Genomic DNA, 12,538 nt, shown 5'->3' on the forward strand with positions numbered 1-12,538 from the left:
AATTAGGGTGTCAAAGGTTATGGGGAGAAGGCAGGAGAATGGGGTCGAGTCGGTAAGATAGATCAGCCATGATCGAATAGCGGAGCAAATTCTATGGGCCGAATGGCCAAATTCTGCCCTAATGTCTTATGAACATAAATAAATTGTAAGCAGGTTTATAATGAATGCCAAACTTCTCTAATCATGAAAAACAAGTTGCTTCTATGTTTTTAGTTTTTTTTTAAACTAAGCAGAAACCAATCTTTATTTCACTTTATGTATTTTTGTTGCATTATTCTTACTGCTTGAGGCACAGTGAGGATCCTTCAATCTGAGAGTTGGAGAGTTAAACTGTTGCAAGCATATGCCATAAATCACCTGGAATGGACGCATAATCATGAAATGGAGCTTGGGTATGTCAATACACTGGAATTTAGAAGGATGAGAGGGGATCTTATTGAAACATACAAGATTATTAAGGGATTGGACACGCTAGAGGCAGGAAACATGTTCCCAATGTTGGGGGAGTCCAGAACCTGGGGCCACAGTTTAAGAATAAGGGGTAGGCCATTTAGAACGGAGATGAGGAAAAACCTTTTCACTCAGAGTTGTAAATCAGTGGAGTTCTCTGCCTCAGAAGGCAGTGGAGGCCAATTCTCCGGATGCTTTCAAGAGAGATTTAGATGGAGCTCTGAATGATAGCAGAGTCAGGGGGTTATGGGGAGAGGGCAGGAACAGGGTACTGATTGTGGAAGATCAGCCATGAACACATTGAACGGCGGTGCTGGCTCAAAGGGCCGAATAGCCTACTCATAGAAAAGAAACATAGAAAGTAGATGCAGGAGGAGGCCATTCGGCCCTTCGAGCCAGCACCCCATTCATTGTGATCATGGCTGATCGTCCACAATCAATAACCCTTTGCCTCCCTTCTCCCCATATCCCTCGATTCCACTAGCCCCTAGAGCTCTATCTAACTCTCTCTTAAATCCATCCAGTGATTTGGCCTCCAATGCCCTCCGTGGCAGAGAATTCCACAAATTCTCAACTCCCTGGGTGAAAAAGTTCCTTCTCACCTCAGTTTTAAATGGCCTCCCCTTTATTCTAAGACCGTGGCCCTTGGGTCTGGGCGTGCCCAACAATGGGAACATTTTTCCTGCATCTAGCTTGTCCAGTCCTTTTATAAGTCTCTATAAGATCCCCTCTCATTCTTCTAAACTCCAGTAAATACAAGCCTAGTCTTTTCAATCTTTCCTCATATGACAGTTCCGCCATCCCAGGGATCAATCTCGTGAACCTATGCTGCACTGCCTCAATTACAAGGATGTCCTTCCTCAAATTAGGAGACCAAAATTGTACACAATACTCCAGATGTGGTCTTACCAGGGCCCTATACAACTTCAGAAGAACCTTTTTATTCCTATACTGAAATCCTCTCGTTATGGCCAACATGCCATTAGCTTTCTTCACTGCCTGCTGCACCTGCACGCCACCTTTCAGTGACTGGTGTACAAGGACACCCAGGTCTCACTGCACTTCTCCCTTACCTAACCTATTGAGATAATAATCTGCCTCCTTGTTTTTGCCGCCAAAGTGGATAACCTCACATTTATCTATATTATATTGCATCTGCCACGCATCTGCCCACTCACTCAACCTGTCCAGGTCACCCTGCAACCTCCTAACATCCTCTTCACAGTTTACACTGCCACCCAGCTTTGTGTCATCCGCAAACTTGCTAGTGTTGCTTCTAATTCCCTCATCCAAATCATTAATATATATGGAAAGCAATTACAGCCCCAACACCGAGCCTTGCGGCACTCCACTCGCCACTGCCTGCCATTCTGAAAAGGACCAGTTTACTCCTACTCTTTGCTTCCTGTCTGCCAACCAATTTTCTATCCATGTCAACACCCTACCCCCAATACAATGTGCTCTAATTTTGCTCTCCAATCTCCCTGTGGGACCTTATCAAAGGCTTTCTGAAAGTCTAGATACACTACATCCACTGGCTCCCCTTCATCCATTTTACTTGTCACATCCTCAAAAAAATCCAGAAGATTACTTCTGCACCTATTGTCTATAACCTTGATATCTTAATAACATAAAAATAGTCTAGTTTGAAAGCAGAGTTAACTTTTGTTGGCAGAAAGAAATAAAAGTCATCCTGGCCAATGTCAAGTTTGATTGAATTGATTGAAAGATAAAGCATGAAAACAGGCCCTTTGTCCCACTGTCCACACAAACCATCAAAGTTCAAAGTTATCCCACTTTCACATCCACTCCTGTCACACAAGGGGCTATTTACAGAGGCCAATTAACCTACAAACCCACACGTCTTTGGAATATGGGAGGAAACCAGAGCAACCGGAAGAAACCCACACGAGCATAGGGAGAACGTGCAAACTCCACACAGACAGCAGCCGAGGTCAGGATCGAACCCGGGTCTCTGGCGCGGTGAGGTAGCAGCTCTACCAGCTGTGCCACCCATCTTTTTGACAAGACTGAAGAATCGATTCAACGTCCCACTTCTGGTTAATTAAACCACTTAGAAATAAAACGTGTCTAATGTTTGAAATCTTGAATAAGATCACGATAAACTCGAGGAAATAAGCATGAAAAATAACAGCTTACCTCAGCCCACTGATTTTCACCAGTGCTTATGAAGAACACGCACAACGGATCAGATTTAGATCCAACATCTTTATTCAAGAGATTCTCACAAGAAATGCTCAATTCAACTTTAGTCACACACTGGGCCATCTATTAATCTGCTAAATGCAGAGAGAGAAAAAAAATCAATACAAAAACTCAATTGTCGACTTTTAAATTAAATGCAATGAAAATAGAAAAGTTTTGTCCCATTTTTATAAATGTTGCTTTTTCAATTGTCTCTGCCCCTTTTGGTCCACCTTCAAAATTGTTACCAAGACGAGCACACGGGCAGATCATTTGCTCCCAAATGTTCAACACAAAAGCCAAACACTGCAGATATTGTAACAGAAATATAAACAGCTGCTTCAAATAGTCAGCAGATTAGGCACCATCTGTGGACAGATATACAGTTAATGATTCAATAATGGTGCAACACAGTTTAGGCGCAAGAGATTTACTAGATTTCTTCTGCACAGATCGTGCAGCAAGGAAACAGGCCCTTCGGCCCAATTCATCCATGCTGTCTAAGATGCCCCATCTAAGCTTGTGTCTTACTGTTGCCAGTGTTTTGCCCATATCCCCTTTTCTATCCATGTACCTGCCCGTGTCTTGTAAATGCTGTTATACCTACCTCATCTGGCAGCTCATTCCGTACACCCACCACCCTCTGTGTGAAAAAGTTACCCTTCAGGTTCCTAATAAATCTTCCCCCTCTCCCCTTAAACCTATGGTTCTTGATTCCCCTACCCTGGGTAAAGGACTCTGTGCATCTGCCCTATCTATTTCACTCATGATTTTATATACCTCTAGGAGATCACCCCTCAGCCTCCTGCGCACCAAAGAATAGAGTCCTAGCCTGCCCAACCTCTCCCTAAAGCTCAGGCTCGAGAGTCCTCGTAAATCTTCCCTGCACTCTTTCCAGCTTAATGATATTCTTGCTACAGCAGGGTGACCATTACTGAACAATACTCCAAATGCAGTCATGTCAACATCTCAAATACTTTCCTGATAATGTTTCTGAATCTGTTTGTCAGCACTGGGCCTGTACTCACTGGAGTTTAGAAGAATGAGGAGGGACCACATTGAAACATACAGAATAGTGAAAGGCTTGGATAGAGTGGATGTGGAGAGGATGTTTTCACTAGTGGGAGAGTCTAGGACTTGAGGGAGAGTCTAGGCCATGTCATTGCCTCAGAATTAAAGGATGTTCTTTTAAAAAGGAGATAAGGAGACATTTCTTTAGTCAGAGGGTGGTGAATCTGTGGAATTCTTTGCCACAGAAGGTTGTGGATATTTTTAAGGCATAGATAGATTCTTGATGAGTACAGGTGTCAGAGGTTATGGGGAGAAGGCAGGAGAATGGGGTTAGGAGGCAGAGATAGACCAGCCATGAGTGAATGGTGGAGTGGACTTGATGGGCCGAGTGGCCTAATTCTACTCCTATTCCTTCTGACCTTATTTGGAAACAGTCATGTGAAAGAAGAGAATGATGAACATTTTTAATCCCGGAAGCCTGTGGATTGGTCTTTTGTTAATCTTATGTTCCAAGTTGGAATGATTTACAACTCTCAACTTACAGGCAGGTATCACTTACAACACTTGTACCTTATCTCCATTTAATTACATCATGAAGACAAGGCCACTTTATCAATTATTTACATTACCAGAAAGTTCCCTGTAAACAGTTCAACAATGAACAAAAGAAGTCAAATACATGAAAAGGTACATGCTAGATAAATCAAAACCACTGGCTTTGGAGAATCTGATGTAAATTAAATTGAAAATAACAAAATGGAAAATGCCAAAAAATAGTCAAGTAGCATCTGGTATCAGAAAGAGTATTAAATGGGCCTAACTATGCTTGGCCTCCACAAATAAGCTCATAAGACATAAGAACAGAATTAGGCCATTCAGCTCATCGAGTCTGTTCTGCTATTCAATAATGGCCGCTCTTCTCAACCCCATTCTCCTACTTTCTCCCCGTAACCTTTGACACACTTACCTAGAACCTATTAATCTCTTCTCCAAAAATACCCAGTGACAGCCTCCACAGCCACCTGTGGCATTGAATTCCACAGATTCACCACCGTTTGACTAAAGAAATAGCTTTTTCCTTTCTAAATGTGCATTCTTTCATTCTGAGACTGTGGCCGTCTGAGACTCTCCCCTTAGTGGAAACATCCCCTCCACGTCCACTCAATTCAGGCCATTCATTACTCAGGTGGTTTCAATGAGAAACCCCATCATCATTCTAAACTCCAGCGAGCACAGACCCAGTGCAGTCAAACGCTCATCATATGTTAACCCAATCATCCCCAGCATCATTCGCGATGAATGGAGCATGAAACTCTGCTGATGTCCTCCATAGAAACATTAAAAAATAGGTGCAGGAGTAGACCATTCAGCCCTTCGATCCAGCACCACCATTCAATATGATCATGGCTGATCATCCAAAATCAGTACCCCATTCCTGCTTTCTCCCCATATCCCTCGATTCCGTTAGCCCTCAGAGCTAAACCTAACTCTCTCTTGAAAACACTCAGTGAATCGGCCTCCTTCTTTGCCATTGCCTTCTGTGGCAAAGAATTCCACAGATTCACAACTCTGGGTGAAAATGTTTTTTTCTCATCTCAGTCCTAAATGGTCTACCCCTTATTCTTGAACTGTGACCCCTGGTTCTGGACTCCCCCAACATCGGGAATATTTTTCCTGCATCTAGCCTTGTCCAATCCCTTAAGAATTTGATATGTTTCTATTTTATAAGTACCAGTTCAGCTTTAATATCCACACATGCACATTACAACATTGGAGGGAGATCATGCATGGTTGCATCTGCCTCCTACTTTTTAGCAACTCCAAGGTAGAGCATAAAGGCCCTGAGCTGAAATAACCAGTGTCAATATTTAATATCAATGTTCAAACATATTCTACGGCTCCAACAAAATTAAATTGTGTTTATAGCTTATGGAGTAAAAGGCATCAGCTAGAAAAAAAACCCCAATAGATGTAACTAAAACCTCAATTTTAGCTGAGTTTTTAATTTTAGTGATACAGCTTGGAAACAGGCCGTTCGGCCCACCATGCCCATGCCGACCAGTCATCACCCATGCACGAGTTCTATCCTACACAGTAGGGCCAATTTACAGAAGCCAATTAACATACAAACCTGCACATATTTGGAATGTGGGAGGAAACTGGAAACCCATAGGAAAACCCACAGTCACGGCGAGAACGTACAAACTCCATATAGACATCACCCGTAGTCAATATCACACCCGTGTCTCTGTCGCTGCAAGGTAGCAATTCTACCGCTGCGCCACTGTGTCTGGTGATTGTTCATACATATTGGGAACATGGACAGTTTTAGGAATAGCAATGCCATTAAGCTGGGAAGTGTACGGAGAAGATTTAAAAGGATGTTGTCAGGACTCCAGGGACTGAGTTATTGGGAGAGGGTGGGCAGGCTGGGACTTTAATACTCAGAGTGTAGATGATTGCCCAGTGATCTAATAACATTATGAAGGGCATGGATAGGGTGAATGCAGAGTCCTTTTTCAGGGCAGGGGAAATCATTAACTAGGTGTGTCTTTGGTTAAGCTACTTTGCGAGTTTGTATTACAGTTATTAAATGCCTATATTATTGATTATTATATATTTCTCCGTGTATTGCATTTACACTGATGCTAAGCTCCAGGAAGCAAGAATGTATTAATACATAATACATAAATACAAGAATGTATTAATACATAATAGATAAATACATGAATGTATAGGCCCATTGTTGGCACATATGGCAATTAAACACTCTTGATGAAGATGAAAGGGGATAGATTTAGTAGGAACCTGAGGGACAACTTTTTCTGCATAGAGAGTAGTGCATATCTGGAATAGGTTGCCAGAAAAAAGTGGTGAGGGGAAATATTTAAGGTGAGAGAGGAAAGATTGACATTTGGACAGGTACCTGTATAGGAAATGTTCAGAAGGACATGGGTCAAATGTGAGCAAATGGGACTAGTTTAGATGGGCATGTTGGCCTGTATGAAACACTTGTGCCATAGGGCCGAATTTAGTCTCTGAGAAATTTGCCTTTATGGAGTGCCCTTAATGTTGAAAACTCCTGGGATGCTTTACAAAATTATCAGAGTAACTTAGATCTGAGAAATTTCAGATGGATGATCAAAAAGCAAAGTCAAAGGATTGGGATAAATATCTTAAAAGAGAGTTAGACGAGTACAAGGAGGTACAAGAAAGAATCACAGAACTAACACAGGCAAGGCACGGCCACAATTGTAATATAAAAGACCACCATTTGGTTCAGCAATCTGGGATGACTACTCATAGAGTCTTACAGAGTGGAAACAAGCCCATCGGCCCACTTGCCCACGCTGATCAACTTGCCCCATCTATCCTAGTCCCACCAGACTGCATTTGGCCCATATCCCTCTAAACCTATCCTATTTTTAATTAGTAAAGATGTCAGGGGTTACGTGGCAAAGGCAGGAGGATGGGGTTGAGAGGGAAAGACAGATCAGCCATGATTGAATGGCGGAGTAGACTTGAAGGGCCGAATGGCCTTATTCTGCACCTAGAACTTATAAAAATGAATTATCCATGTACCTGTCCAAATGTTTTTTAAAAAAACATTGTGTTAGCACCTGCCTCAACTGCCTCCTCCGGTAGCTCGTTCATATACCTGCCACCCTTTGTATAAAAATGTTGCCCCTCAGGTTCCTATTAAAGCAATAGTCCCAGATGAAGTCCCCAGCCTTGTCCTCAGAGCCCGAGTGAGCCAGCTGCCAAGAGCATTTAGTTTAGAGAAACAGCGTGGAAACAGGCCCGTCGGCTGACCAATGAGGAAAAAGCAGGAACAGAGCACTGATTTTGGATGATCAGCCATGATCATATTGAATGGTAGTGCTGGCTTGAAGGGCCGAATGGCCTACTCCTGCACCTATTTCCTATGTTTTTATGTTACTAGCTATCTGTAGTAACGTCACATTGAACAACTTCTCCTTTGACTTCACTCGCTTCCCTCAAATGTGTTCTAATCATTTTTGTTTGATTGATGGTTTTATTTCTGCCTTAACCTAAACTAAAACATTATCTGCTAACTTTCACTTTCTTCTCCATTTCTTACATTTATTTCAGGAGTCTTTTATCCAGAGTAGGGGAATCAAGAACGGTTTTGGGCGAGAGGGGAAAGATTTAATCGGAACCTGAGGGGCAACTTTTCACACAGAGGTTGGTGAGTGTATGGAATGAGCTGCCAGAGGAGGTTGTTTGTCCATAAGTTCCTAGAGTCATAGAGCTTGGACAAATCCCCTCAGCCCAACTTGCCCACACCGACCAACATGTTCTCTACTTGCTTGTACCTCTGGCAGCTTGTTCCATATACCCAGCACCCTGTGTAAAAAAGTTGTTCCTCAGGTTCCTATTAAATCCTTCTCCCCTCACCTTAAACCCATTCCCCCTGGTTTTTGATTCCCCGTGACTGCATTTATCCTGCCTATTTCTTTCATGATCATATACACCTTCACAAGATCACCCCTCATCCTCGAGGAATAACGTCTTAGCCTGCTCAACCTCTCCCTATAGCCCAGACCCTTGAGTCCTGAAAATATCCTCATAAATTGTCTAGACCCTTTACAAAGTCGAAATATTACACAATGCCCTGGAGAACACACCCAATCAATCCACGGGGCATTAAAGAATTTATACATGTGTAGAAAGGAACTGCAAATGCTGGATTACACTGAAAATAGACACAAAATGCGGGAATAACTCAGCCGGTCAGGGAACATCGGTGGAGAGAAGGAATGGGTGACGTTTCGGGTCGAGACCCTTCTTTACACTGAGAGTCAGGGGAGAGGGAAACTAGACGTTTGAAATGGTATAAAGAACTAATGAAAGGCATGAAATGAACAAATCAAAACCAGCAAAGATGATCAAGGAAAGGTGGAGCCCACAATGGTCCATTGTTGGCTGTAGAGAAGGTGATAACAAGTGGATACTAACAATGAAACCAAGCAGGACGGCAGTGAAACTAGTAGACATAAAAAGTTGGAGTAACTCAGCGGGACAGGCAGCGTCTCTGGGGAAAAGGAACAGGTGATGTTTCCAGTCAAGACCTTTCTTCAGACTGAGAGTCTGAGGAGAGGGAGTCTAGAGATACGGAAAGGGCACGGTGTGAAAACGACAGATCAAGGCAGACGCCGTTCAAGGAAATGTGGAATGGTTCATTGTTAGCTGAGGGGAAGGTGACAAGGAAGCATGTAATCAGAAAAATTAATTAGAACAGTGAAACTAGATGGAGAACTAGGGTGGGGGAGGGATGGGGAGAGAGAGGGAAAACAAGGGTGGGGGAGGCACAGAGAGAGAGAGAGAGAGAGAGAGAGAGGGAGGGAAAGTAAGGGTCCTTGTAGGGTGGGAGAGGGATAGACAGAGAGAGAGAATGCAAGGGTTACTTGAAATGAGAGAAGAGGGAGGGAATGCAAGGGTTACTTGAAATGAGAGAAGATGGAGGGAATGCAAGGGTTAAAGGAATTTATACATGGCGGGGCTCACTGGCATTGCAGACTAATCATTTACCGCCGAAGCGATTCCATTTGCCCAAGTTCTCTGCAGGATTAGACACAGCCTCCTGCGCGGTTTAATCATCACAAGTAAGACTGCATTCCTTCCATGGTGACAACACCCTAGGAAACCAACACAACAAAAAGCAAACAAACTATCACATTAAAAGGCACGGCAGCGAAGGAGTGAACGCCGACAAACTCTCGCCCTGAAAAGCAAAGCCAAAAGCAGCAAGAAGACCTACTTACTCGGGTACAAGGTGCTGCTGGCTGAGCTGTCAGCGTTTAGAACTGGGTCTGTTATTGACTTCCTGCAGTGTAGGGCAGGGCAGGGCTGGGCTGGACTGGAGAGGTTTACTACCTCTCTCCCTCCCTTTTTCACCTTTCAACCCCACGGGGTTCAACTGAAATTAAAATATTTCAAACATAGACGTTTCCAAATGCGTTTGCAAAAAAAAAAAAAACCACACCCGCGAGTTTTCAAGAGGGATGATTTAATCCGAGTTTGCTGTGTGAAACCTTTCCCAGTCTCCGCCCTGACTCGCTGTCGTGCATATCCAGGGGCGGTTCCAATGCGGAGAAAATTAAACTCTCAGCCTTATCCCGGCCTCTTCCTAACCCGTCAACACTTGGACAGCTGTGGCTGTGTGTGGACAGCAATTGAGGGTTATCAATCTTTTATGTTGACAAGGATACTGACTGAAAAGCTGTATTTGAACGAGCTTTTGTTTGCAGTTAAAGTGGCCTGCACCAAACTGCATTTAACACAATGAGTGAAATTACTACACTAAGTTAAGCAAGCAGGCTTCTGCAGAAGCATAGAAACCACCAGAAAGACAGTGGAAAAGACCAGTTTTAGTGGTGCACTCGCAGTTATACTGGGAAGACCTTACATTAAGCACCTTTAATGTAAGGGGTTATTAAGGGGTTGGACACGTTAGAGGCAGGAAACATGTTCCCAATGTTGAGGGAGTCCAGAACAAGGGGCCACAGTTTAAGAATAAGGGGTAGGCCATTTAGAACTGAGATGAGGAAAAACCTTTCCAGTCAGAGAGTTGTGAATCTGTGGAATTCTCTGCCTCAGAAGGCAGTGGAGGCCAATTCTCTGAATGCATTCAAGAGAGAGCTGGATAGAGCTCTTAAGGATAGCGGAGTCAGGGGGTATGGGGAGAAGGCAGGAACAGGGTACTGATTGAGAATGATCAGCCATGATCACATTGAATGGCGGTGCTGGCTCGAAGGGCCGAATGGCCTCCTCCTACACCTATTGTCTATTGTCTATAATAGCTCTTTTTGTTTTTAAGTGCAAAACGAACTGTCACAAACAAGTACCAGATTACAAGACGTTGATCAGGTCACATTAGGAATACCCTGTGTTCAGTTGTTATCGGCCTGCTATAAGAAGGATTTCATTAAGCTGGAAAGAGTGCAGAGATTTCCTAGAATGTTGCCAAGACTTGGTCTGAGCTACAGGGAAAGGTTGGGCAGGCTAGGATTTTATTCCTTGGAGCACAGGACGCTAAGAGGTGATTATGATGGAGGTGTACAAAATCATGAGGGGAATAAATAGGGTGAAAGCACGTCTTTTACCCGGAATAGGGGAATCAAGAACTAGAAGACGTAGATTTAATGGCAGTGGGGCAAGATTTAACAGGAACCAGAGGGGCAGCTTCTTCACTCAGAGAGTGATTGGTAAATGAAACAGGCTGCCAGTGGAGGTAGTTGAGACAGCTACTATAACAGCATTTATAAGACATTCGGTGCATGGATAGGAAAGGTTCAGAGGGATATGGGCCACATACTGGCAAATGGGACGAGCATATTTGAGACATCTTTACTTTACAGATACAGCGTGGAAACAGGCCCTTCGACCCACCAAGACCGCGTTGACCAGCGATCACCCCGTACACTAACACTATCCTACAAAGTAGGGACAATATACAATTTTACCAAAGCCAATTAACCTACAAACCTGTACGTCTTATGGAGTGTGGGAGGAAAGCGGAGAACCCGGAGAAAACCAACTCAGTCACAGGGAGAATGTACACAGCATTTGTAGTCAGGATCGAATCCAAGTCTATAAGGCGCTATAAGGCAGCAACTCTGCCGCTGTGCCATCGTGCCGTCCGATCTGCTCGGCATAGACGAGATGGGCCTAGGGCCAGTTTCTGTGTTGTATGACTCTGTGACTAATGGGCTGAATCTCATCCTATGACACAGTGGGTGAGAAGGCAGACTACGTGGCTCTGTTAATGTGCCATTCGGTGCTGATGTTGGGGGTGAGTGGATATATGACTCCTGAAATAAAAAATTTAAAAAACTGGAAACACTCAGCACAGTGGACAGCATCTGTGGAAAGAGAAGCATACGTCAGTCGCCAAAAGACACATTAGCCCCAAAGCAGAAAAGGAGGTCACACTCTCTCTTAATACCAGTGATGTTACATATTGCACTTCACTGTGTTGAAAAATAACTGCAGATGCTGGTTCAAATCGAAGGTAGACACCAAATGCTGGAGTAACTCAGCGGGTCAGGCAGCATCTCAGGAGAGAAGGAATGGGACGATTCGACCCGAAACATCACCCATTCCTTCTCTCCAGAGATGCTGCCTGACCCGTTGAGTTACTCCAGCATTTTGTGTCTACCATGCTCTTCACTGTACTGCCTCAAAGTCATGTTCTCATGTAAAGTGCCAACCAAAAGTGTACAAATGCTCTGCATACAATCATAACATCCTGCTCTGTAACTTCAAAGTGATTTGTGGAAATTTAAATTTCATTTATTTGGCAAAAAAATCCAGCAATCTGTTCACTTTCCTTTTGCCATCTCGTGTTATATACACTGTGTGAATGATAAATTAGTAACATTTTCATTTCCCCTTAGTAAACTCTTTTAAAGTATATCTGGATATTGTTTATTCCCACCATATAATATTTTCCATACAACTGGCCATTACTTACAATTGTAAAACACCAAGTACTGAAGTAGGTTAGCGGGTCAGACCGCACCTGTGGAGGACCTGTGCGTTACTCACAACTGATCAACCTGAGTAAATTCCTAATCCAATTCTCATCATAAGATTTTGATCACCTCCTGGAAGTTTACAGTTTCATTTAGATCTTTAGAGTGATACAGGATCAAAACAAGCCCTTCACCCCAACTTGCCCTCACCGACCAACATATCCCATCAACACTAGTCCCACTTGCCTGCGTTTAGCCCATGTGAAAAAGTTACCCCTCAGATTCCTGTAAAATCTTTCCCCCTTCTCCTTAAACCTATAGTGCCCTGGCCACGCTCTCATCTCACTGCTACAATCAGGAAGAAGGATAAGGAG

At 43.5% G+C, this 12,538-nt stretch overlaps 1 protein-coding gene across 4 annotated transcripts in view; it reads right to left on the minus strand.

The window, feature by feature from the left end:
• LOC144592596 (copine-3-like) overlaps positions 1-12,538 on the minus strand; it is a 61,421-nt gene that overhangs the window by 47,235 nt on the left and 1,648 nt on the right. The window contains exons 2-3 of one of the 4 annotated variants that reach the window (XM_078397248.1): positions 9,453-9,607; positions 2,611-2,750 (exon numbers count right to left, since the gene is read on the minus strand). In XM_078397248.1, coding sequence (XP_078253374.1) covers positions 2,611-2,739 — 129 coding nt within the window. In that variant the 5' untranslated portion in view covers positions 2,740-2,750; positions 9,453-9,607. Of the gene's footprint in view, positions 1-2,610; positions 2,751-9,195; positions 9,322-9,452; positions 9,726-12,538 lie in introns of those variants that run through there. The other 3 variants (XM_078397249.1, XM_078397247.1, XM_078397250.1) reach the window with 3 other exon arrangements.

The sequence above is a fragment of the Rhinoraja longicauda genome, chromosome 4, assembly GCF_053455715.1.
Source record: "Rhinoraja longicauda isolate Sanriku21f chromosome 4, sRhiLon1.1, whole genome shotgun sequence".
In the NCBI taxonomy this organism is placed as follows: Eukaryota; Metazoa; Chordata; class Chondrichthyes; order Rajiformes; family Arhynchobatidae; genus Rhinoraja; species Rhinoraja longicauda.